Here is a 23,067-nt window from a genome sequence, read left to right on the forward strand (position 1 = left end):
CTCTCTACTCCCACGATTGTTAGAAAATAATTTAGATACTGGAGATAGCATCTGAATAAACAGAAAGATTTTTTTCCTGTCTTCCATCCGTCCTTCCCTTCGGACACAGTGTCAGAAATGGGCATCCATCCATGTGCTTCCACGAGTTTCTGCGTGAAGTCTTATATTTCCGACTTTAGCTGTAGCACGTGAAGGCCGCATGGTTGGAGGTTCAGTCGGACTCTTCATCCGAGGAGGAGGAGGGGGCACTGTTTTCATCCGTCAGGGCTGTGTGTCGAGCTTTTGTCCAGGAGAAATGGCCGGGATTAAAGGTAAGCAGGGTCCGCTTCTTGTTTCCTCTTCGGGGGGCTTCCTGATTTCCGGCTCAGGTTGTGTATCTGTGTGAAATGCCGGATACACATGAATGCGTCTTAAAAATGCAGCCAGCTAACGGTTGAAGGTGTTTGCAGCAGGGCCAGTTCAGTCGTTAGCAGAAGCTAGCCGAATAACCCGCAATGTTCTAATTTATTCAGCTCCTAAATGGTGGATATGGACAAAATAATTATCATGTTTCCTAATCAGCACTCTGCAGCCATGACTGTGTATTTAATGTGTAACAACGTAATAAGTAAGTTACCGTTAGCGCTAATGCTAATGCTAGCCGCACCTTAACTTGAGCAGTTACACAGTTGCTAATTGAGCTGCGTGGATTAACGGCTGTTAACTGGCAGGCACGCGCACCGATCGAAGCTCAGAGTTGAACGAGCGCCCCAAATAGCGTGACTAGCTGCTACACGTGAAATCAGCTGATTCATCACATGATAAAGCCTCAGTCTTGAGGGGGCCTGAGACTGTTGTTGGTCTGGGGATGATGACAAGTCCACGCTGACCCCCTCTGACTCTCTTGCAGCTCTCATCAGTCTATCCTTTGGAGGGGCCATCGGTCTCATGTTCCTCATGCTCGGATGTGCCCTCCCTGTGTACGAGTGAGTACAACCACCGGGAACACTGTCACACACACACACACACACACACACACACTGATGTATCTCCGGTGGGATGCATGGCCACGCTGCCCTTCTTTGAGGCTTCAGGGCAGGATAATAGGATGATAACCCTGTTCTTCTGTCATGATTCAGACTGACACAAACAGGCGCAGACACTGTTGATATCTCTCATCTGTTCCCAACCTCATAACCAGAAGAGGGATTTCATTTTTTAACAGTGACAGATGTTGTGCTCTGACAAGACGGGAAGTTTTTAGCCAGAGCAGAGCAGCCTTTATAGACCCAAATTCTCTGAAACTAAGTCAATAAATTTGTTTTACTGGTTTTTATTGCCAGGCCAGAGAGTATAAAGCAGGTTATGATGTTAGTTGTAGGAGTTAAAGACCAGCTTCGCCCCTAAAGCAACACCAGAGAAGTTTGTGAACCTTAAACCGATGAACTGAGCTTTTTCATGCACGTTCCTGGGTCTGAAACTACCTTGACGAGCCTCGGGCTGAAATCCCACATTTTAGCATCTCAGTTGCTTTACATTTTCTGGTGTGTTGGGTTTGTATGACAGTGGAGTAACATCCTACAGCTGCAGGTGGAGCAAAGGAGCGAGAGAAAGGAATTACAGGCAAGGAGATGGCTCACTGCCTGTTTAGTGGATTTAGTTGTGTTTTCGTTTGTCCTTATTAGCTCTGAAAACTGTTTAACACCATCAGGGTGGCAGCCGAAAGACTAAAATGTCACACTTCATGGGAGCACACATTAACAGAATCCACAGCTGTAATTATGACAGATGTACTCAGCCTTAATGATGTCATCGGCCACTTAACTGAAGCAGCCATGCTGTCGGCAACTCTCTCCCTTTCAGCTTGAATTTCATCTTTACATTTTCTCATTTTCTCCCACAAACTGTTCCGCTGCTGGTGGCCAGAGTTTGAAAAGAGAGTTGATGACGGCCGTGACTGTTGTTTCGTCTGTTGGTGATGTCACTGAAACCATTTCAGGCTAAAACACGGTGACCATGATCCAGGCTGACCTGACAACAGCATCTGACTCATCTTTTGTCCCAGCTCCTTTGACTTTTAAGTGGGTTTTTTGTGGAGGAGTTACAGAACATTTCCACCAGCTTTATGATTTAGAACACAGACTTTTTGAGTCACTTTATTGATGCCCATCAGCTGCTTATTTATTCATTTTTGTTACAACATTTAACATGTAATAGGTTCAGCTACCGGACCGGGGGACAGGGAAAGAGGAAGAGCAAAGAAGAAGAAACAGAACATATGATAACCCTGCTTAGTTATGAGTGTATAAGTGTACAGGGCCACAATCCACAGCCCCCCCCCCCATTCAGAAGCAGGCAGAGAGGGCCACAAGACCCAGACCACCAGCAGCCCCCACGGAGCACAGAACCCAGGAAGCTCACCGCAGGGACAACCAGGCACCCACCCAGAAGACCGCAGAGGAAGCCCCCGGACAGAGCCCCCATAAGCACAGGGCAGAGGCCCCCCGGGAACCAGGGGCAACAGCCCACTGACCCCACCAGGCCCCAGCCACCCAGACCCGGGCTCCAGGAGCCTGAGCATCCCCAAACCCCCCGGCAGAGGCCCCACCCAGACCTTCTTCACATTTCAGCTGGTGGGAGGGTTTCTTTGAGCCTTTATTGTACCTTTAAATTCCTTTGGTCAGTTTTAGTCATCAGAGGTTGAGGCAGGGTTCGCTGTCACCAGCATATTTCTCTCTAACAAAAGAAATCTGTTGATTGTGGACCTGAACTGGTCTCATTCGCACCTCGGTGCGCTGTGCAGGTCGTTAGCTTCGTAAAAGACCAAACACGACGTATGTTTGTATTTCCTCAGAGGGATCATTAGAATGAGTTATTTTATGCTTCGGTTCACTTCACTGCAGCCTGTTTCCTGCAGCCAGCATGTGAGTTTACGTCCTTCATTTGTCCCGTTTCTGTCCTGTTTCCTCACAGCAAATATTGGCCTTTGTTCCTGCTCTTCTTCTACATCCTCTCCCCCATCCCTTACTGCATCTCGCGGAGGGTGGTTGATGACACAGACTCGGCCAGTAACGCCTGCAAAGAGCTGGCCATTTTCCTCACGACGGGCATCGTCATCTCAGCCTTCGGCCTGCCCATCGTCTTTGCCAGAGCTGAAGTAGTAAGTCTCTGGAGCTTCACAGGGATGTCTCACTTCTGATAGGCCGACCGTGCGTTTGACAGGAAACTGATTTGTTTTGACTCGACTTTTTTAACTGATTTGCAGCTGAACAGTTTGTTAATTAAACACAGAAATGATTCGCAGTTACACATTGATGTGGATGTTTCTTATTCAGCCTTTTTTCACCACTATTTCACAGACAATTCTCACTCTCAGATTGCAGAGAAATTGGTCATTTTCATTAGATAGTCTTTTCTTAAGAATAGCACTTTGTGTTCCTCCTCTTCTAGTCCTAAACGTTGTGGTTTAGTCCTCTTCTAAAGATGTTTTCTGGACCGGGAGGGTAAACATCCAGAGTTAGAAGCTGACGTTTGCCTCCGAGAAGAGCGGAGAGATAGACCCTGAATATGAAACTGCTGCATGGAGGGGAAAAGTCTGTGTTGCTGTGGAGTTGGTCCTGAATAAGCCTGCAGCCCAGCGGCAGCGTTTGCTAACCTGAATTATTGATGCGCTGTTCCACAGATCGCCTGGGGGGCGTGCGCGCTCGTGCTAACGGGTAACGTCGTCATCTTCGGGACCATCCTGGGCTTCTTCCTCGTCTTCGGATCCAACGACGACTTCAGTTGGCAGCAGTGGTAAACTGGCTGAGGGAGGGGGACCTTGGTCCGAACTGTTTTTATTAGCATAACGACTATTATTATGGTATTACTGTTTGGTTGTTGTTGTTGTTATTTATATGATGACCACCCATCCATAGACTTACACCAAACCAGTGCAATACTTTGTTTTTTTATGGCCTGCTTCATATTGAACTGACAGAAATGAGGTAGAAAACACTGACTTTCAGTTGGATTTTTCTCTGTTTTTAGTTCTCTCTCTGACTTCTGTGTTGTGAGTTCCGCCGTCTGCGTCCACTTTTTATTTAAAGTGTTAAACATGTTGAGAACGCCGCTGAAAGACCAACGAGACGCAGCTTTTTGTGAATGAAGAGTGAAAAGCTCAACTTTTTTTTGTTTTTGTCACATTAAAGGGGGGAAATGAAGCTCAAAAAGCAGAGTTTTACGTAACGTGACCAAGTCAAAGCTGTGAGTGTTTGTCAAAGTGTCGAGCCGTCACCAACAAACCCATTTTCTACATTTGGGAATTTAGTTGAAATCTTGAAATCTGAAACTTTGTGGGGGAGCAGTTCAGGATCCATTAAAACTGCCTCATCACCACCCAGAGATCGAAGCGACCTGGTGATTTCCAGCTGCCAGCAGGATGCATTGTACTGATAGCTCTTACCTTAAAGTAGCATAAACAGCCTAAAACAGCCACCAGCTAACACAGGATTAGCTCGAGGACAGCAGGCCAAGCTACCGTAAGACCCTGCTACTTATAACCGAGGCCCGGCCGCTCACTAACAGCCTTTAAGCTTTTAAATGTGACTGCTTCAACCTGAAGGAGTCCGGCTGTGCCCGCCTCGCCGTTTGATTAAGCACATTAACCCTCTATCCGGCAGTGTCACACTTTCCCAGGATAAAACAGAGTCTACTTTTGAAGTTTTTGTTGCCCTTTTCACGGCTCTTAATGAAATTCATTTGATCTAAATTCTGACCCAGGGTCTCTTTGCTCGGCAGATTTCCAGCAGCAGTATTACCCCTCATTTATATTTGTCTTTTAATGATTGTAAATGTTTTTGTGATTGGAATAGTGTGATATTGAGGCTGAAACCAGTCTGAGCTCGATGCAGTTGTAGAACCAAACCTGAGGAAGAAGTTGAACTCCATCAGTTTGAGCCGGTCCAGTTAGAGCTAAGTCAAGCTTGTGAATACAGTCTGTGGGCCGGAATCACTGAGATGATAATAATAACTGAGATAGCTCAGCTCCCCGTGGTCAGAGTCCTCATCACAGCCTGGGGGCTGCACCTCATCTCCCCTCCCTGCCCACTTTCCCGTTTCATTAAAGGTCAAAAAAGCCCCAAAAATCAGGTGCTGGACACTTCAAATCAAGTTAAAGAATGACCTGAGCACTGGTCTGCGTGCAGAGTTTAGCGTTAGCTCGACTGGACCTTACTGTAGCTGTTGGTCGTCTTTCTTTTCAGATGTTGGATTGTTTTCTTTGGGCAGAACGGGGCTTTTTGGCCCTTCTCAGCCCCAGTAATGTCTGACTTTTCCTTCAGCACTCGGCCCAGTTTACTGTAAGTGGAACAAAAAGGAAGTTAACAAACAAATCTTTCACCATTTCCTGCATTCAGCAGAAACCACACGAGGAAAACTCAACGCTTTCCCTGTTACTTGAGATCACAACCTGATCAAAGCTATTGATTGTATGTCGAGCAGCACACTGGCGGCAGCTTCTCTGCCTCTGTTAGAAACACAGCTGACAGAATTTGTACATATGGTGACGTCACATCTGTCTGAGCTTGGACGAGCAGGGTAACCTCATGTTGTGTTCCTGAGGCGTCTCTATGGCGACACTAATTTTAAGCTGAATATGTCAAGCCGTTAACCCCTAATGTGACAGACTGGTGTGTAGCTGTGGGACGGGTTTTTCTCTGTTTCTGCTTTATTTGTTTCTCTCACGGACAGTGGGAGGATGTTCTATTTATTTATTTTGTTGGATGCTTTGTGTCAATGTTCGATGCCATTTTCTATCTACAACCTTTGTGTTGAAGGAGCAGAGATCAGCATGGTGGTTTATTTCTGTTTTTCTTTTTAAATAAATGCCATTTTTGAACATTCTCTCCTTTGACTTATTTCTGACTGGCTCAACTTAACTGTGCAAGACTCTTTCAGGTCGGTTCTACTTCTCTGAGACTTCAGGATAAATAAACCTGACTGATAATCAGCTGAGTTTGTCCTGTTGGTGCAGAGCAGTCTGCAGAATCAGGACGTTACGTTTCATCAGACATGCATCGGAGGGTAAAAAGCGATCATTTACAGTGATGAGGACAAAATGCCAAAGAATAGGAACTCCAAAGCTCAGATATGTACCGTCAAGTGTGTCAAAGAAAAGCATTAAAGCTAGAAAACAGCAACCTGGGACCCAGATAATGCAGGATTATTATCCTCAACATGTATACAGAAAAAGCTTTGTGAAAAATAAAGAATTAAACTAACTGAAGTAGAATATCAGTGTAAATATAATGAAAATAAAAACAAATGGAGGTTAGTTTCCCTCTGCAGGATGAAGGTTTAAACAGGTTTAAGCAGGTTTAAACCCACGGTTTAAACAGATCCATCCATGAAATATGGTTTGAACTCTTTTATATTTCTTATCACAGTAACTTTTACTGACTTAACTATTCTTTAATAAACTCAAGATATGTTCTGCTTTGAACGTTTTGTACCAGCAGACTCAATAATTCAGTCTACAAATAAAGACCTTTAGTTATTTCTGACACCTAAATAAAGACCTTTAGTTATTTCTGACACCTAAATAAAGACCATTCTGACATGAACTTTGACTTAGTGGAAGTGATAAATGATAAACTGACAGCACAAACCAGTCGTCAAAGTTGATTTTTACCGTAGGTCGTGATGTTTTACTGCTAACAATTCATCTTGTTGATTTCATATCACCAAATCTGGCTGCAGCAACTTCTGCTTTCTGCCACAAACTGTTTCATTGAATGATTCTCATACAAAATTCAGTTGATAATGATGTGATTATTATCCTGACCAATCCAGAGAGGAGTCACCACAAATGTAGGTGTAACATGTGAAGTGTCTTTGTCTCCATCTGGTGGTGATATGCAGTAACAGCGCTAATGTTTTACATTTCTCCAGGTTAGAGCCTGAGTTCAGTAAATAAGTGAGCCACGTCTGAATTAACTGGAGCCACTCAGGGAAGATGTTATCATTCGATATCATTATAGTAGTTTTTTATGTGTTTTTACCAGAAGAAAAACAAGTATAAAATATGAAGAGAATAATAATGTAAAATGTAAGTGATCATCACCACCTAGTGGTCGGGGTTAGTAACTGCAGCGCTACAAAGAACGCTGGTTATATTTATGTTTTATGTCACTTAGTGTCGTAGACTGTGGTGCCCAGAGAGGTGTGTAATCTCTTCATTTCGACTTATTTTTTCTTTAAGCAGCATATCTGTAAAGGATAAACAGCTTGTGTTAGAAACAGAAACATTTCAGAGTATCTGAAAAGCCAAACACGTTTTCATCAGTGAGTTATAGTCAGTACGCACTTAGTGCCTCAACCTGACTACCTCCAGCCAGTCAAAGGCAGAGAAAGGAAGGTCATGTCTTTGCTTTCTCATGAAAAGTAAAAACGGATGTGTTTATAAGTTAAAGCTAAAGAGATACTAACAATAATCTGACTCACTGGATGTCTACTGTTGGTATAAGTCTGCATTCTGGCTGTTCATTGTGAACAATATTCTTCTCCTTTTCCACCATATGTGCAGGACCCTTTTTTAATATCTGCTTTAGTGCAAGAAAAACAACTTCCCTGCTACCAGCAGACAGCCTTAACACGGTGAAATCAGTCAGAGTTCTGAATGAAAGGCAGGTCCACCCGGTTCTTTCATCACATGGCTGTTAAGATCGACAACAAATACCGGTTTATTGGGCACTTTGTTGCATGTTCAGCTGCTGGTTGTTGTTAATGCCACCACTTTGACGAGGGAACACCACCCCTTCGAAAGCTCGTATACCTCTCAGGACACGGAAAAATAAGCCCACCATGGCAAATTTTAAAAATTTCCAGCTGTTTGGTTTGTTATTAATGCTTGAAATGAATAAAATAATTAACATACCGGCTTAAAACAAAATGTGAGCTTTTAGACCAAAATACCTGATCATTTGTAGACAGAAGTCTTCTGAAACTAAGTGTTTAACATGTACTTATACGACATCAGTTACTAGGAATTTTCTCTGTTTTGGAACAGAGCAACTCTTGGAGAAATACTGTTTGTTGGCAGCAGAGAAATATTTCATTTGTGCGATAAACTTCATTTTAAGACAGAAAACGGTTTAGAACAGAGAAAACCTCCTTTTTTTAAAGTGTAGTCGAGCTGCTGAAAAAAAAGAGCAGTGAAGTGCTGGTTGAGGGCTAATGAGTGAAGTGGCCGTTAAATTCAGGGAGAAGTGAGGCTCTGCTCAGTTTTGCAGGTGAGATCTGGATTTTCCATGTTGTCTTTTCCTGTCCGCAGCTCATGACTAAAAGTTCATCTGTTTTTAAAACCACTTGTATGCCTTCAATCTTCTGACAACAGTTCCCTCTGCTGCCCCCCCTCCCATTTTCTACTTCCTGCATTTATTTCCCACCCTAATGCCAGTGATTTTTCCCCCTGGCTTCATCCCAGTGCAGCTGAGGGTCCCGCCCCTGAATGCAAAACACTGAGATGTACAAGCTGACCTAAACCCTTAATCCTCTAACATCCTACATGTTAATGGGTACAGATGAAGCAGAACTCTTAAATATCCATCCATCCAGAGCTATAGCACACGTTCGTTCATTCATTCTTCTTAAAGTATTGGTGAAATAAAGACAGATAATGCCTTATTTAGAGGCTGCATCCTCTAAGCCCCGTTCACTCCGTTATATGGATCTCAAGTTATCTAAATAGCTCCCATTTAAGCATGTTTATTAAGCTGTTTCATTCTTGAAATTCCCAGATATGACACAAAACATTTGAATTAACAGGTGAAAATTCAGCTCGTAAAACAGAATAAAGTCAAACTGTTTTAATCGAAGATATTTCTGTCAGAGCAGAGATACCTGCACAAAGTCTGCATATGCAAATAAGCCCCGTTCACTCCGTTATATGGATCTCCAGTTATCTAAATATCTTCTGAAGGACGCCGACTTTCACCAAACTGTTCTCGGTGAGCAGATGAACGTATTTCATGCCAGAAATAAGGTCCAGGTTTAAAAATACCAGAGTTCCCCTTTAACTCTGAGAACAGAGAAGTTATCATGAAAACTAAGGACGCTACTTCCTTACTCTGTAGTAAGGTGGTTAGCCAGTCTGCAAACATTAATCCAGAGCAGAGCAGGGTTCTTCCCCACCTTTGCTTTTGGAAGGCAAAGAACTCATTAATACACACTTCTGTTCAAATATCATAAGAAACAAACAAGAGACGGGTAGAATTTTACAAACCTTTTTTGTTTTTTTATTGGTGTGATGCATTTAATTTCCAAAAGGAATGATTCATTTCCACCGATGATACAGTTTACAGTGACTGGGCTCCACATAGAGTATATGACATGCATTTAAGAAGAAAAAATAAACATAATAAGAACTCATATTTTACATTCTTAACCTCTGCACCCTGAATTAGAAAAGAAGACCTTCAGAATGAATTATATCCCTAATTCCTTTCAAATTTTGTTGTCCCCCACATGAAGTTCCTCGTTTTATGAGCCAGCGTACGGGACAAGGCTCCACGATCAGAGAACCTGTAAACCACTGCTAAACCACGGCTAAAATCAGGTGTAGAAAAGGCGTTGCTGCCTCAGATTTCCACTGGCAGACAGCAAGAAGCAAAACGTTCACAGATGCCATAACAGCTGTCCGTGTAACATTTCAACGTGTTCTAGTGCAAATGCCAAAAAGACTGGAATGTATTCAAAGTTTTTCCTCACAGTAACGGCAAACAAGAGCACACCAAAAATCTCACCGACAGGAGAAGTAAACATGGTGATGACCGAGCACAAGGCTGTCATTTCTGGATTCAGTGGCAGGATTCAGCGGGGCAGTAAGCTAATGTAAAAATGCTACAAACAAGACAAATGTTATGACATCTTTCATCAAAGTTCAGCCTCGTTTGGAGTTGGATTACAAATAAAGCTAAAAAAAAACGCTCTAAATATCTAAATATCTTTTTCTCACTGGCAGAATAAATCAGTTTGTGGTGATATTTCCCATAACTCGTGAGAAACCTCATGGAGAATCTTCCCTTTTAGATGAACTGTAGTTTTTAATGGCAGTTTCTGGGCTCCTGACAACAGAAGATGCTTTGATAATCCAGTTTATGGTTGCATTTTCCCTTAAAATCATCCCATCAACACTAAGTTGTTTAAGAGAAAAACCAGCTAGGATTTGATGTGCCTGTTTAATGTCTTTGAGGCCTTTCGTTTGAAGATGTACGCCTGCAGTTTTTAATCTACCTCCTTCACCCGAATTTATAGCTTCCATGTAAATTCCAGTTTACTTTTAAGCAAATAGGCTATTGTCGATCAAACTAACGCTCCACAGACAGTTTTTTCTCAAGCAACCAGGATGAATTATGACTCCAGGACGACTACAGATGTGACAGATGAGTTACAGTACAACTAACCTCACACACAGATGACATGGTAGTAGCCCTTTTCAAAGGCAGTTCACATGCCGTGACGCCTCGAGATGAGTCCCACTGAGAGACTATTTACATACAGAGGATGTATGGCTGTAGTTTCCATGAGGGGCCCACGATATAAGCCTAGTACAGGACCTACGTCCCCATTTTTCTAACTTCCAGGGGTGAGGGGAAAGGAGGTTGTTAAAGCTGATTCCATAGTGGGGAAGGTGAAGGTAGTCTGGCCTCAGATGCATGAGGAATTGTAAGAACCCCCGTGTGGATGTAATAAATCAAGGGGATTTGGTGAAGTCTCTCTGCAGGTTTGTCTCCTCGATAGAGACGTGAGAATTTGTGTGAAATATTCAACATACGATAGCACTACACCACATCTAGGATAAAAATATCTATGTTTAATTGCACGTCCCCCATCGTCTTTTTTTCATGTTCGTTGACCTAAACTCTGTTGAAAATCTCACAGAGTCGATGTCACAGAGGACAGTTCCTATTCCTCCTGGCACAAGTTATTTTCTTTAAAGACTGAAAGATTTAAATGTTTTCTATCTGGTAAATTTGTTTTTTACTGACATCTAAAACAAACTTTGGAGCCAATTAAACAAGATTCGGCACCTTGCTGTTCCAGTTAAGGGACCAAAAATATCATTTTCCACTCAGGGTTGCAGTTAAAAGGACATAAGGAATCCTGGCAGGTGTCAAGAGCATGTGCTTTGACTTATAAACTTTCATTTTAAATGCTGCAGCCACTCTGTAGCATCATCTTTGTGGATCTCATTTTATCCCACATGCAAGCGTTTGCACACAAATTCTTAGAATTTATTTAGTATCTTATGTATTTTCTCATGTATCTGATTTAAGAAATCCACTCTGTTAATGTTTAATTAAAGCATATAGCATATATGTAGGCATTTGAAGTGGTTACCAGCTTGAAAATACGTAATTCAATGAGTTTAGGTTTGCCTGAAGTGATGTCAAAGTATAATTAACTAGCCTCCCGATACATGCTGTATTTGCTGTGTCTCTAAGGTCAGGAATAAAAGCATATTTCTGGCCCAAAGTGGAAAGTTGGAACTCAAAAACTCTCAAAAAGAAAACCAGTTATAGCCCCATCAGTACAACGAAGTCCTGTTGGTTTTCTTTCATTTTCTTTTTGAGTTGGAGAACTTCGAATTTCCCATTTTGTCATTGAATGCAACATCAGTGGCAAAGCACCAGAACTGCCATTCCAGAAATGATCAAAACACAGAAATCAATTGACAGTGAAATCCAGGATTTATGAGGCTGATATAAAACAAAAAAAAATGATGATGTGATTTTTGAGTTGTCTAGCAACTGCCAGCTTTATGTAACATTTCGTGGTGATTCTGTCAGCTGCATGGGGCCCAAGAGAGAGACCGGCATAAACAGTCTGTGGCCTTGATGTGTGGGTTTCTGTCAGTTATTGTGCTGTAGCTTGAACTTGTGAGCTCTCGGGATAGTTACCGGAGGTCTCTTATACAGTAATAATGTGCTTCACAGGTTTTTGAGTGTAGTTATGTTCCTACATGTTCATGCAAAGCTGTACTGATTTTAAATAAGGCACAGCCCACAGGGGAGACGTGGATTTTAACCAAGTGATGACCAGAGCTGTAAAGACAGGGCTGAAAGGCAGCTGTTGTACTGTTTTTTTTAGGTAGTGCTATCAAAGTGTGTCCTGGACATTTCATTAAGACCTAAGGAAGATGTGAGCTTGTTGAAAAATGGGCAAAATGCTAATTCAAATCTAAGAAAAACCTTTTAAAAGATCCTTTTTCTCCGTAATTGTCAATAATTTCTATCTGGTCAGCTCCTCCAGCTGTGTTTGTGGGGCAGTATCATCTTTCAAAGCCATTTAATATCTTTGATTTCACTCAGTTTCACGATCATGCGCAGAATGCTGAGGGAAAGACACAGTTAGTTACTCTCAGTGCTCACAGATGAGCTCTGCAGCTCAGCAGAAGAAACCACAGAATGCGATCACGACCGTATGCTTCACCAAACACCTCACAAGCCAAAGCTTATCTCTCTGGATCCAATGCACAGGTTCTGTTGCCTGGAGACTCCTACAGAAACAGGACATAATCTAATATTTTCTCTTTTTTGATTTTTTTTTTGGTGTATTCTTGTCTTTACCAAAAATTTGCATGCTCGACATTTTAAAGGAATGTATTAAGTTTAGTTTTTTTTGTTTTTTTTCAAACATGGCACAACTAGGAGGCTGCCTCAGCTACTGCCTGTGCACAAAATAGTTCAAAGACACATTTACATCGTATAAACCAGGACTATATGATGCAACAACATGGTCTCACATCACAGACGTGTAGGAAGACACACACATATAAACACACACGCTTACAGTACACACAAAGTACACTGAGACGATCAAAACAATGGCTTCTTTTTTCTACATACATTTTCTTTGCGTATACATCAGTATACATGTTCGAGGGAGAAGAACGGTGAGGATTACAAACAGATTTCCTATTTTTTTTTGTTTTACAGAAAACAAACAATGAAATATTCTCTTTTTTTATCGTTTTAAGTAATTATTGCAATCTAAACAATATGGCTTTGTCTAGTGAAAAGTCCTATCTGAGCTAGAAAACGAAAAAGAGAGAATGTTTTATATAAGTGCGTATGACAACTTCATCATTAGTCTCACTAATCCCTAAATTTATTCTAAATTACAAACTCGTGGAACAATGTATTAATCAAACACCGTTGCATAACTAACCACTGAATAGCCACCAGATCTTTTAGGAATAACCAACATGCTTTGTTTTTATCAATAAATGACCATATATCAAGGTACTTTCACTAAATAGATTCTTTTAATTTACAGCACATCTATTCAAATACTATGTGACAAATCACGATGATATTTTGTCAGATTAAGAGTATATTCAGCTCTTCCTACAGTCTCCGGTTCAGTCTACACTTCCATCATCTATGCAGCCATGGAGCTAGTTTAGTGGAAGTACGAAAGCCTCGGCTTCGGTTTAGCAGTGGTCATTGTAACGCATGCACAAGGCGAATGGACTGTTTCTCCTGCAAGCCTCACACGTACGATGAAAACCAGCGGTGACATACAAACTGACGACGACAAAAGAAATATTAAGGTCTCACCAGTATTTCTTTGGTCTTGATGTTGATGAGCTTCAATCGTGGTGAATGTAAACAGTGAGAGACGACGGAGAAGATCAACTTAGATTTTCTGTGCATCACAACACATTGGCAGTATGTTAATGAAAAGAATATTTGTGTAGGTTAAATGAAGTAAAACGGCCGCTTATTTAAGAGATTAATGTACTTTAAACAAGCCATTGGTAGTGTGGCTGCACAGGACGACATGTAGAGTACCAGCAACCCCTAGTTTCCCAGTGGGTAGTGCTTTGATTGTCTATGGTGATCAGACTATTTAAATCATTATGACTTGGTTTGACCTTAATTCTATTCTGTAAATAAGATTCAAACCAGACAGAAAGATATCTGCTTGTTGAATGATACACGGAGCAGAGTAAAACCCATTTCAGACCCTTTTTTTAACATCACGGCAGTCTAATAAGCTGTTAAAGAACTCCTGAGAATCTTAGGAGCCTCATGAGCAAATCATGTATTTCAAATAGTTTTGAACTGTTGGAGCCTTTTCCAGGATTTCCAGAATGTGGAAAACCAAATATATGCCAACTAACCATCCTGCTATCAAATACATTATTCCAAAAGTGTCTTAAGTTGTATCTTTAAAATGTTGTGTGCTACTAATATTCAAACCCTCATTTACAATTCCTCAGCGAGAGGAGATGGTATGAAGGCACATGTCCTAAAAACTCAAATGATCTGTTTTTTTCCTCATATAAATACCTCCACCAAGCTCATGAAAGTATAAAACACTCATTAGGATGAAAAACATGCTCCATCTACTGGAAAACATGGTGGCAGTACCATTTTGAAGAAGCACAGAAGTAAAAGTCCTTTACAGGAATACTGTTCTCCATAACGGGAACCAGTCAAAGTGTCTTATCTGAACACGTTTAGAAATAACCGAAAAGAGGACGAAATAGGAAAAAGCAACTGTAGGAAATGTGCTAACTGGCAGCTGAGGAGAGATACTGTGGGAAATAAAAGGGGGAAGAATGAAGCAACTGTTGAGGAGTAGAAAAGAACAAATGAAAAGATCTCTACAAAGGCAGTGTCCAGCCTCTAACAGTTTGATAAGAGCCCCCCCCACCCCAAACTCCCCAGTCAAATTAATGCCAACAACTTCTACAGTCTCCAAATAGGACCTTCCTACTTATAGATACCTAAAATAATTTCCCCAGTCTCCTCTTTTAGCCCAAGGTCCCCAACTCAAAGAACCCGCCTCCCTTTGCCCTGCAAACCAGACCGGACCCTAACTTAGGGTTCGTTTGATTTGTTTTGCTTTATTTCTTGAACATGTCCTGTAGAGGTCCAGGCAGAAACTTGAGGACAGTGTCCAGGATGCTCTCTTCGTCCTCTTCGTCGTCGTCTCCGCAGCCCCTCGGGATTGCTTTCTTTGGGCGTGTCAGTGACCCCTCGCAGGCCTGCTCCATAGCTGCTTTCTCCTCGGCCTCTTTCTCCTCCTTCTTCTTCAGCCCATACTGGATGGAGGGATGACAGAGGGGTGGTGTACAGGGAAAAAATGTCACAGTAAATTTAATGAAATTAGAGCAACAACAGCAGGTCCTCGGATGTTTGGATGACACACAGTTTGAGGAAGATTCAAAATGGGAGATTCCTTTCAGTTTCACATGAGAAATCTAATAAAACTGAGAGGCTTTTTTCTTTAGGTTGGTTTGGTTTAGCTCAGCAATGTAATTAAGCCATTAATAGCTGAGTCATGCTTATAAAAAGCATTTTAAGACCATCGCAGTTCCTCAAACCTGCAGGTTTTTTGATAAACTTGACAGAATTGCCAGTTTTCATTTAAAACTTCCATCCATCCATTTTCTACACCCGCTTAATATGTCGGTCAGGTTGCGGGGGGGGGCTGGAGCCTATCCCAGAGGTCATAGGGCGAGAGGCGGGGTGCACCCTGAACAGGTCGCCAGTCCATCGCAGCGCCACACAGAGACAAACGACCACAGACACACGCTCACACTCACTCCTGAGGACAACTTAGAGACACCAGTTAACCCAACATGCATGTTTTTGGACGGTGGGAGGAAGCCGGAGAACCCGGAGAGAACCCACGCATACACAGGGAGAACATGCAGCCTCCACACAGAAAGAACCAGCCGGGAGTTGAACCGGGAACCCTCTGCTGTGAGGCGACGGTGCTAACCACCACACCACCGTAAAAAAACTTTATTAAAGCAAATAAAGATAAAATGAACGAATATAAACTGCAGTGTACTGAAATGCATAAAGACAATTCACCACCCTGACACATCAACTCCTGTTTTTCCAGCTGCATTTATCACAAACAGGCAGCTGTACCACCACACCGGAGATGCTGATCAATGATCAATCACTAAGTGCTTCCTCACCTTGTCCCTGATGGTCTGCCGTACTTTTTCCCTCTCTGCTTCCATGCGGGCATGTTTGGCCTTCCTCTCCTCCTCCTGCTGCCTCAGCGCCTCCTGTCGCTCTTCCTCCTTCTTGGCTGCATCCGGGTCCTTCTCCTCCTCCCCACCCAGCATCTTTCCCATGTCTTTGGTGGCCCCTGAACAGAAATTATACAAAGATTGCAGATGAACTGTTGCTCTTGAACTTTGTCTTTGTGGTTTAAGGTCAACTGAACAAGAAGAAAAAATCTTTCCTTTCTAGAATCTCCTTTAACTTGCAGAAATTATTCATTTTTTCTGAAAAGTACTGCATTAAATCTGCCGCTTACATGTAGCTAACACCCACATCTGTCAAACACAGTAATAGCAGATGAATCTGTGGTAACTGAAGACTCTCAAGGTGTCTTGGAAACAAGGAGGAAGAACAGCCAGCTGGAAAAGCTTCAAAGAACAACGGAGACAAAGGAAGGCTCATTCTTCCACCCGGCATCGGCCATCTGTCAGCCCTACCTGTACCTCCACCATGAGGTGATTCACTCACTCTGGATTACATGTTTAAGCGTCTGCTGACAGCGTGTGGTGGAATTATCCAAACACTAGAGGAAAAGTCATTTTCAACAAGACGAAAACAATAATTAATCAGTTAATAGACCTCTAATAAGCCGTAAAACCCTGAGATACTGCAAGCTTCACCCACTTTTTAATACGTTTGCTTTTTCCACATGTAAGGTAGTTGATTAACTCATATCCGTGGTGCAGGGTGAGCGGAGGATTTGGGTTAAATGCATTTCAAATAGGCACCAGAAACCAGCTCATCTCTTCATCTGTGACAGGAGCTGCTTTCCAGATGTCAAAGAAACTCCCGCGTATCAATATTGCTGTTGTTTCCTCCGTCTGATCGATCGTAAATACAGGCCCACCTGAGAGTGTATGAATTATGGATTGTCCAGCAGAGAGAAAACTTCATCTGAGCATTGATTTTTCCTTCAGGTGCCTGTGAGAGGAGAGCCTGGCTGGTGGCCTGGTTTTCCAACTAATATCTTTATTAAGCCACAACCAAAACACAGGCTGGATATTTTCCACTGCTGAGATTGATCATTTGAGGAAAAGCAGTGGCATAAACAACAGAGATGTGTCATTTTTTTCTGCTTTATACCTGCTACTGTGTGGCCTGTCCTGTTGTGAATAAAACTATCATCACTTTGCACCAAAATTAGAAGATAAAAAGAGTTTGTGTGCTTTAGATGTGCCTCCGCTGCTTAACTTATTTCTCGGACTGAACATAAGAAGTGGAAAATACCATTTCAATTCTGGCTTTTTGGGTGCTCTGCTTGTAAGGAGTGAATTTAACTTTGCAACCATAATAACTTAGAATTTCATGATATATGTTGACATTTTCTGGATGGGAGTCTATTGGAACCAGAGATGTTTCCGAGCCCACTCCTTGCACATCTTTTATGTACAGTCTGGCTTTTTCTTCAACTGTGGCGGATGAAAAGAAGACAGGAGGCACCTGACAGGTGACTGGATAAAGCGTTGCTTCATAAACTTCAACAAGGCTGGTGCCACACAGCTTATTCTCACTCCTTACATGATGGAAAAGTTCCTGCTTATACACTCATAACTAAGCACGGTTATCATGTGGGACCTGTGTATTGCATGTTCATGCACACACACACACACACACACACACACACACACACACACACACACACACACACACACACACACACACACACACACACACACATTCATTAGCCCAGTAGCACGCTCGCTAAGCAGTTGATGTGTTATCCTGTGGTTTCAGCTCATCTATCCACAGTTGTGTTGTATGCGATTGCTGCTTCTTGTGTTTGTTGTTTCTCTGCTTGTCTGCTTTCAGGTGCTCCTGGTGGCTGGATTCCCAACAGAGGCCGTGGATTGTCGTCTGTTTTGTTTTTTACAGGTTTAGCAGCTGGTTGTCTGGATTTTCTTTCTATTTCTGTTCTGTTCTGTTTCTTCTTCTTTGCTCTTCCTCCTTCCTTGTCCCCCGGTCCGGTTCGGCTCTATTACATGTGAAATATTGTAACAAAAATAAATAAATAAGCAGTTGATGGGCATCAAGGGGAGCTTTACATTCATAAAGCATCCCCCAAAGCAAATCTGTTTGGCATAAAAGGTATTCAGATTACAATTCTGCTGCCATAATAAAAAGAAAGAAAAAAGAAAGAAAAAGTTTCTACTTTGTGAAGGAAGCAAAGAAAAATCCAGAACTACAATCTACAAAAACAAGGGGGAACTTTTGTGTCTTGGCCTAAAATCTGGAGTCTGGAAAGTGAAATTTGTCATGATGGCGCTGGGAATCAGTCTGAACTTTGAGCCCACAGACCCATTACGGAGCCAATGACTACGCCTTCAAGTGCTCTTTTACACTGTTTTATAAAGACATTTATCACTTTATGCACAAATAAGTGCAACAACACAAATGTCTCCAAGGAGAGACTTTTTGAAAGGCCTCTTGTCACAATTTTAAGCCTTCACCTCGCCTCCCTCCATGCCAGCCATCTTCCTATCTAGAGCTGATGCTTAAAAACAGCTGCAGTAAACACTGAGTGACCTTCAAAAAGGACTGAAAGAACATAAAGCATCGTATTCTAAGTGCAGCCTGGTCTCAACATGTGAAGGATGAACCCTTTTCATTTGTTACATGGATCAAATGATGGATCAGATTTATTAAAACATGATTAAAATGAATGCAGGTTCTTATTCAGGGGCAGCGTGAAGGTTCTGTTCTGAAACAGCACAGGACTGAAAGTGGATTTTGGAGGCCTGATTGGTCATAAATACCAACTTTCTCAGATGTAGTAAAAAGCTTAATTTACTGCCTTTGTGTAAAGAAGCCACAGGAGCTAAACGAGAACAACTCAGAGTAAATTACTCAGAAGAAATGTGGCTTCAAGGACTGCGTGGCTCCCTTTTGGGTTTGTGAGCCCAGGGGCGGCAAGTGCTGCCGCTCTGCAGCAGACTCATGCAGAGGCCCTAATGGCCCCGCAGCGCCTTGTGCTGGCAGAGAACCTGAGGATGACAAATTGGCACTCAGCTGGTGAGAGGGGCGAGCAGTGAAATGTTCCCTGGGACTCGCTGGGGAGCCGGGTTAAGGTCAGACAGTCTGATGTGGGTTCTTTAATGTGTTTAAACACTCAAACACATAGCATATGTGCTGGAACTTTGTGCATGCGTGTGCAAAAACACCTAAATGTGTGAGCATCCTCCAGTGAGAAATGAAACGTCCTCTTTAAAATCTGAAGATTTGTTACTCATCAATTAAATGAGGCCCATTTATTAGTTAAAAGCATAGAGATTAAAAGCTTTAATGGTAAATGGGCCACAATTTCTGCTCTTCTTACAATACTAACTCTATATTCTATATGTAAACATGCAGATTCTTATTCCAACTTGTCAGACACAAATGTTTGTCCTTTGACTCATTCTTGAACACACTGAGTGCTTCTTTACCGTCACTCTCTGACGCACAGGAAAATGTTATATAGCTGCATATTGGCAGTTTCCCTTCTGCAGCAGTTAGTGAAGCACTGGCTTCACAGCAATAAACGTCAAGAGGAAAACAAGTATCATTAATGGGTGCATTTTGCAAATGAGATTTGTACAGAAACATGGCTTAGTTTGTTCAAATTAAGCTGATTTATTAACAATTTGAGGGATTGTTCAGTCACACTCGTAACCTGATTTGCAGAAAAATAAACAGATTTTTAAATGCTCTGAGGCTTTTGAATTTTCACAGTGTAGAAATAAGGTTCATCTAAACATCAGGAAACCTGGTTTCTGGCCAGATGTGCATGTATGTGGGCCCCATGTTCTTCAGTAGGCTGCAAGAATCTCCGTTTCAAATTCGATGATATTCACCATTTGTTCTCTCATTCCCACACCAAGTGGTTGCAGCCATGTTGAACATTTTGTCACTCAGGAGATGTGTCACAGATACAAGAAACAGTTACAAAGGTGCAAAGCCTCTCTACAGATGCAAAGCTAAAGTAAAAACAATGTACCACCAACTAAGCAGGAGTCTTTTGGTTGAAATTACATGTTATGTGCACAAAACCTTCCACCTATTTCACAAATTTGGCTGGAGCCTGGTCCTGGTTTTCCACCCATTCCGACATCCCACTATTCCAACAAGGCTTTCTGTATGAGGAAATGTACGTTACTCAACAGGTGAGTACATAGGTGTTTTAACACGTTTACAGATAAGCGTAATTAAAAACACAAAGTCTCGGCAACTGCAGGAGGAGAAGCAGACCGCAGTGGTTTTCAATCACACACTCCGATGCCACTTCCGAAAATTTAAGCCAGTAAAAAAAGGCTTACAAACATGTACCAAAACGGCTACATAATACGCACAAAAATCCAAAAGAAACGAAAGTTAAGTTAAAAAAAAGCAAATAAACAGCATGAAGTGGTCAAAATCGGTGTATTACGCATGCCTCTGTGCGTCTGGCACACTCTCCCACGTTGGTTTGTGGATGAAAGCCATATGTTCAGCTCCCCTTACATGTAAAAACAATCTCTACATGACATTTACTCCCCGGTGTGACCAGTTAGGTCCTTAAGACATCAACAGGCTGTGTGTGTTTCCCAACATTGGAGCGAGTACTCATAAATCACGTGAATAACACGAATAAACGTTTTTACTGCATTCTGTTGTCAAACTTTAGGGCGTATTTGCGCCGGCATATCATTGGTGCAAAATGTTTTGGGTAAAAAAATAGGCTGTTAAAAGGAACTGTCGGAAAGGCGGTATGTTAAAAAAAAACAACAACATACCGTCATTCCGACCATGGGAAGTATATCTCAATTCTAATTTTGACATTGTTGTGGTGCTTGAATTCAGGACTATTAAAATACTTAACGTCTTTGTTTTCTGGGCTCCTAAATACTTGGAAATCCATTTGATCCACAAACAGCTGCATTTACTGTGAGCTCTTTGAAAACTACTGAACAAACAAAGGACCAAAGTGATCTTGACAAAGCAGAATGGGGTCATTATAATAACTCAGCTCTCCGGAGAGTCCGAGCATTGTCCTTTGACCATTTAGAGCCTTTAACCTTCATGTGTTTCATCAATCTATTCTTCTCCTCTGTCCTTCTGTTTGTCCTCTGCTGCTCTACAAAACACTTCCTCTATTGCTATTTATCCTTTTCCTCTGTGGCATTAAAACTCTCCCTCTCTTTTTTGCTTCCACAATCCATGCCTTTACTCCCTTTTGGAATTTTTTTTAAATTTTGTGGTAGAATTTCTATAAAAGAGCTTTTCCTGTCCATCTCCACCTTCATAAGTCCATTAGAGCCATTTTACAGATTTCAACTCGGCAGACAAAGGTGGACGATTCAAGGCTAAGTGCTCAAACGGCCCCAGTCTTCACTTTCTGCATTAAGTCACTTGTTACTTCATACGATGTTTCTCTGTCTCATGTCTTTGGGCAACGAGGGTTTTAAAGCGCAAAAGCTCTGCATAAAGAGAGGTGAAGATGCACATCAGAGATGGTTACACCATGGCTCTACTTTACCTGGCAGACACTGGCTGATGGAGCCCACGAAATCCTATCTTCCTGATACATTTTCGGATATATTTGTATAGATATTTCGTATATTTTCGAGAGGGGGAGGAGGATGGATATTTGCTGTTGGATCATGTTAGTGAGCATGCTCAGCAAACCTGCAGGGTTAAGAAAAGATTAAATAAGTGGTAGAATCTCAAGCCGAGTCTCAGAAGTGAAGGAAACGTCTCTTCAACTCGAGGATCTCATCTCATATTTCTCTGAAAGTTCAAACTGGGATCTGAAATTTCTGCAATCAAGTGAGCAGAAAGAGAAGTAAAAAGGTGATAAAAAGGGTTTAAGGACACAAGAGAAACATAAGTAAAGACACAACAACTGATGTGTGATTTTCTTTCTGATGAGTGAAGACTTTTTCTGACAGGTAGAAGAAATGATGCCTCTGTTGTCCACAGCCGTTTATTGTAAAAGTATTAAATTATGTTATTATGAACAGCAGTTTGTGCGTCACATTTTCTTTTCTTTTTAACATTTAATGTTGATTCATGTTTAACCTTTCAGTATCGGCAGATTTTAGAAGATAATTCATAGTTTCTCCAGCTGAATTGTGGAAAACTATTAGCACCAACACTTTCCTCTACATTATTCAAGTTTGAAAAATGTTCTTTCAGATTATTTTTGTAAATATTTTTCTGACTTTGCAACAGAAAGGAAATCAAGATCGAGACTCAGCAGCTCAGAGTTAGAGATATCTTTAAATTCACTCAGATAAAAGCTGATTTATCCCCCACTGATGAAGACCAATTTAAGACTGTCCACAGTACAAAATGGCTAAATAAATTTGGCCTGCTCTTTCCAGCTGATGTTGTTCCAGATTATGATGCTCAGGACCACATGTTCATGCTGTTTCTGAGTCCTTTCCTCCGCTGTCCTTCCAGCCACCTGTATGAGAACATTAGTATTTGATTTTTGCAGATCAGAATAACATTTCCTGAATTCACTGAGTTTAATATTTCTATTGTTGGTCAACCTTGTGCGCATCCCAGAGATGTGACGGTATCTGATAAAATGGCAATATTTGACTCCCAGCTAGTTAATAAACTCAGTTTTCTAAGGTTACAAACGTGATCAGCTAAAAAACACAGACATCTCACAATTTTACCTTCTGTGTTGTAAAACTATTCTGTGTCTTGGCCCAGTAACTGTTAAATATTTAGAGACTGAACTGCATATTCAGGAGAAACAGGTGCAAAGACGGAGACAGAACCGAGAAAAGCCTGAGCTGAAGAATTGTAGAGAAAGTTAGAAGGGGGAGTTGTAATCAGGGATGTGAGCCGTGCACATGGACTCCTCCTCCAGCCAGACAGATGGATGGCAGTGCTGCTGGGTGGAGGGGTTTGAAAAATGAGCTAATTTAAATAACGTATCACCTCCATTGCCAAAATACACCCTCATAAGTCACATGAGAGTCTGGAATGGCTAAAAACGTGCAGCATCGATCAGAAGTTTGGGCACCATGCAGAATGGCACGCTTAC

At 41.8% G+C, this 23,067-nt stretch overlaps 3 protein-coding genes across 4 annotated transcripts in view; 2 read left to right on the forward strand and 1 right to left on the reverse strand.

Moving 5' to 3' along the window:
* Positions 1-23,067, forward strand: part of hopx (HOP homeobox) — a 404,275-nt gene that overhangs the window by 45,294 nt on the left and 335,914 nt on the right. The window lies entirely within an intron of this gene.
* On the forward strand, positions 198-5,862 carry LOC140317687 (leptin receptor overlapping transcript-like 1). Its single transcript, XM_072395167.1, has 4 exons — positions 198-311; positions 890-965; positions 2,953-3,139; positions 3,662-5,862. Exons 1-4 carry the CDS (start codon positions 200-202, stop codon positions 3,776-3,778), a joined length of 492 nt encoding a protein of 163 aa, XP_072251268.1. The 5' UTR covers positions 198-199; the 3' UTR covers positions 3,779-5,862.
* LOC140317688 (complexin-2) overlaps positions 9,229-23,067 on the reverse strand; it is a 52,794-nt gene continuing 38,955 nt past the window's right edge. For both annotated transcript variants that reach the window (XM_072395169.1, XM_072395168.1), the window contains exons 3-4: positions 15,962-16,137; positions 9,229-15,073 (exon numbers count right to left, since the gene is read on the reverse strand). In XM_072395169.1, the coding sequence (XP_072251270.1) occupies positions 14,876-15,073; positions 15,962-16,137 (374 nt within the window). In that variant the 3' untranslated portion in view covers positions 9,229-14,875. The remainder of the gene's footprint in view (positions 15,074-15,961; positions 16,138-23,067) is intronic.

Source organism: Leuresthes tenuis, unplaced genomic scaffold (assembly GCF_036924035.1).
Source record: "Leuresthes tenuis unplaced genomic scaffold, fLeuTen1.0.hap1 SCAF_11, whole genome shotgun sequence".
NCBI lineage: Eukaryota > Metazoa > Chordata > Actinopteri > Atheriniformes > Atherinopsidae > Leuresthes > Leuresthes tenuis.

Coding starts and splice junctions, on each gene's coding strand:
- LOC140317687 (XM_072395167.1), top strand. CDS start 200: ATGGTTGGAGGTTCAGTCGGACTCTTCATCCGAGGAGGAGGAGGGGGC. Junction 966..2,952: donor TGTGCCCTCCCTGTGTACGA/GTGAGTACAACC, acceptor GTTTCCTCACAG/CAAATATTGGCCTTTGTTCC. Junction 3,140..3,661: donor TCTTTGCCAGAGCTGAAGTA/GTAAGTCTCTGG, acceptor GCTGTTCCACAG/ATCGCCTGGGGGGCGTGCGC.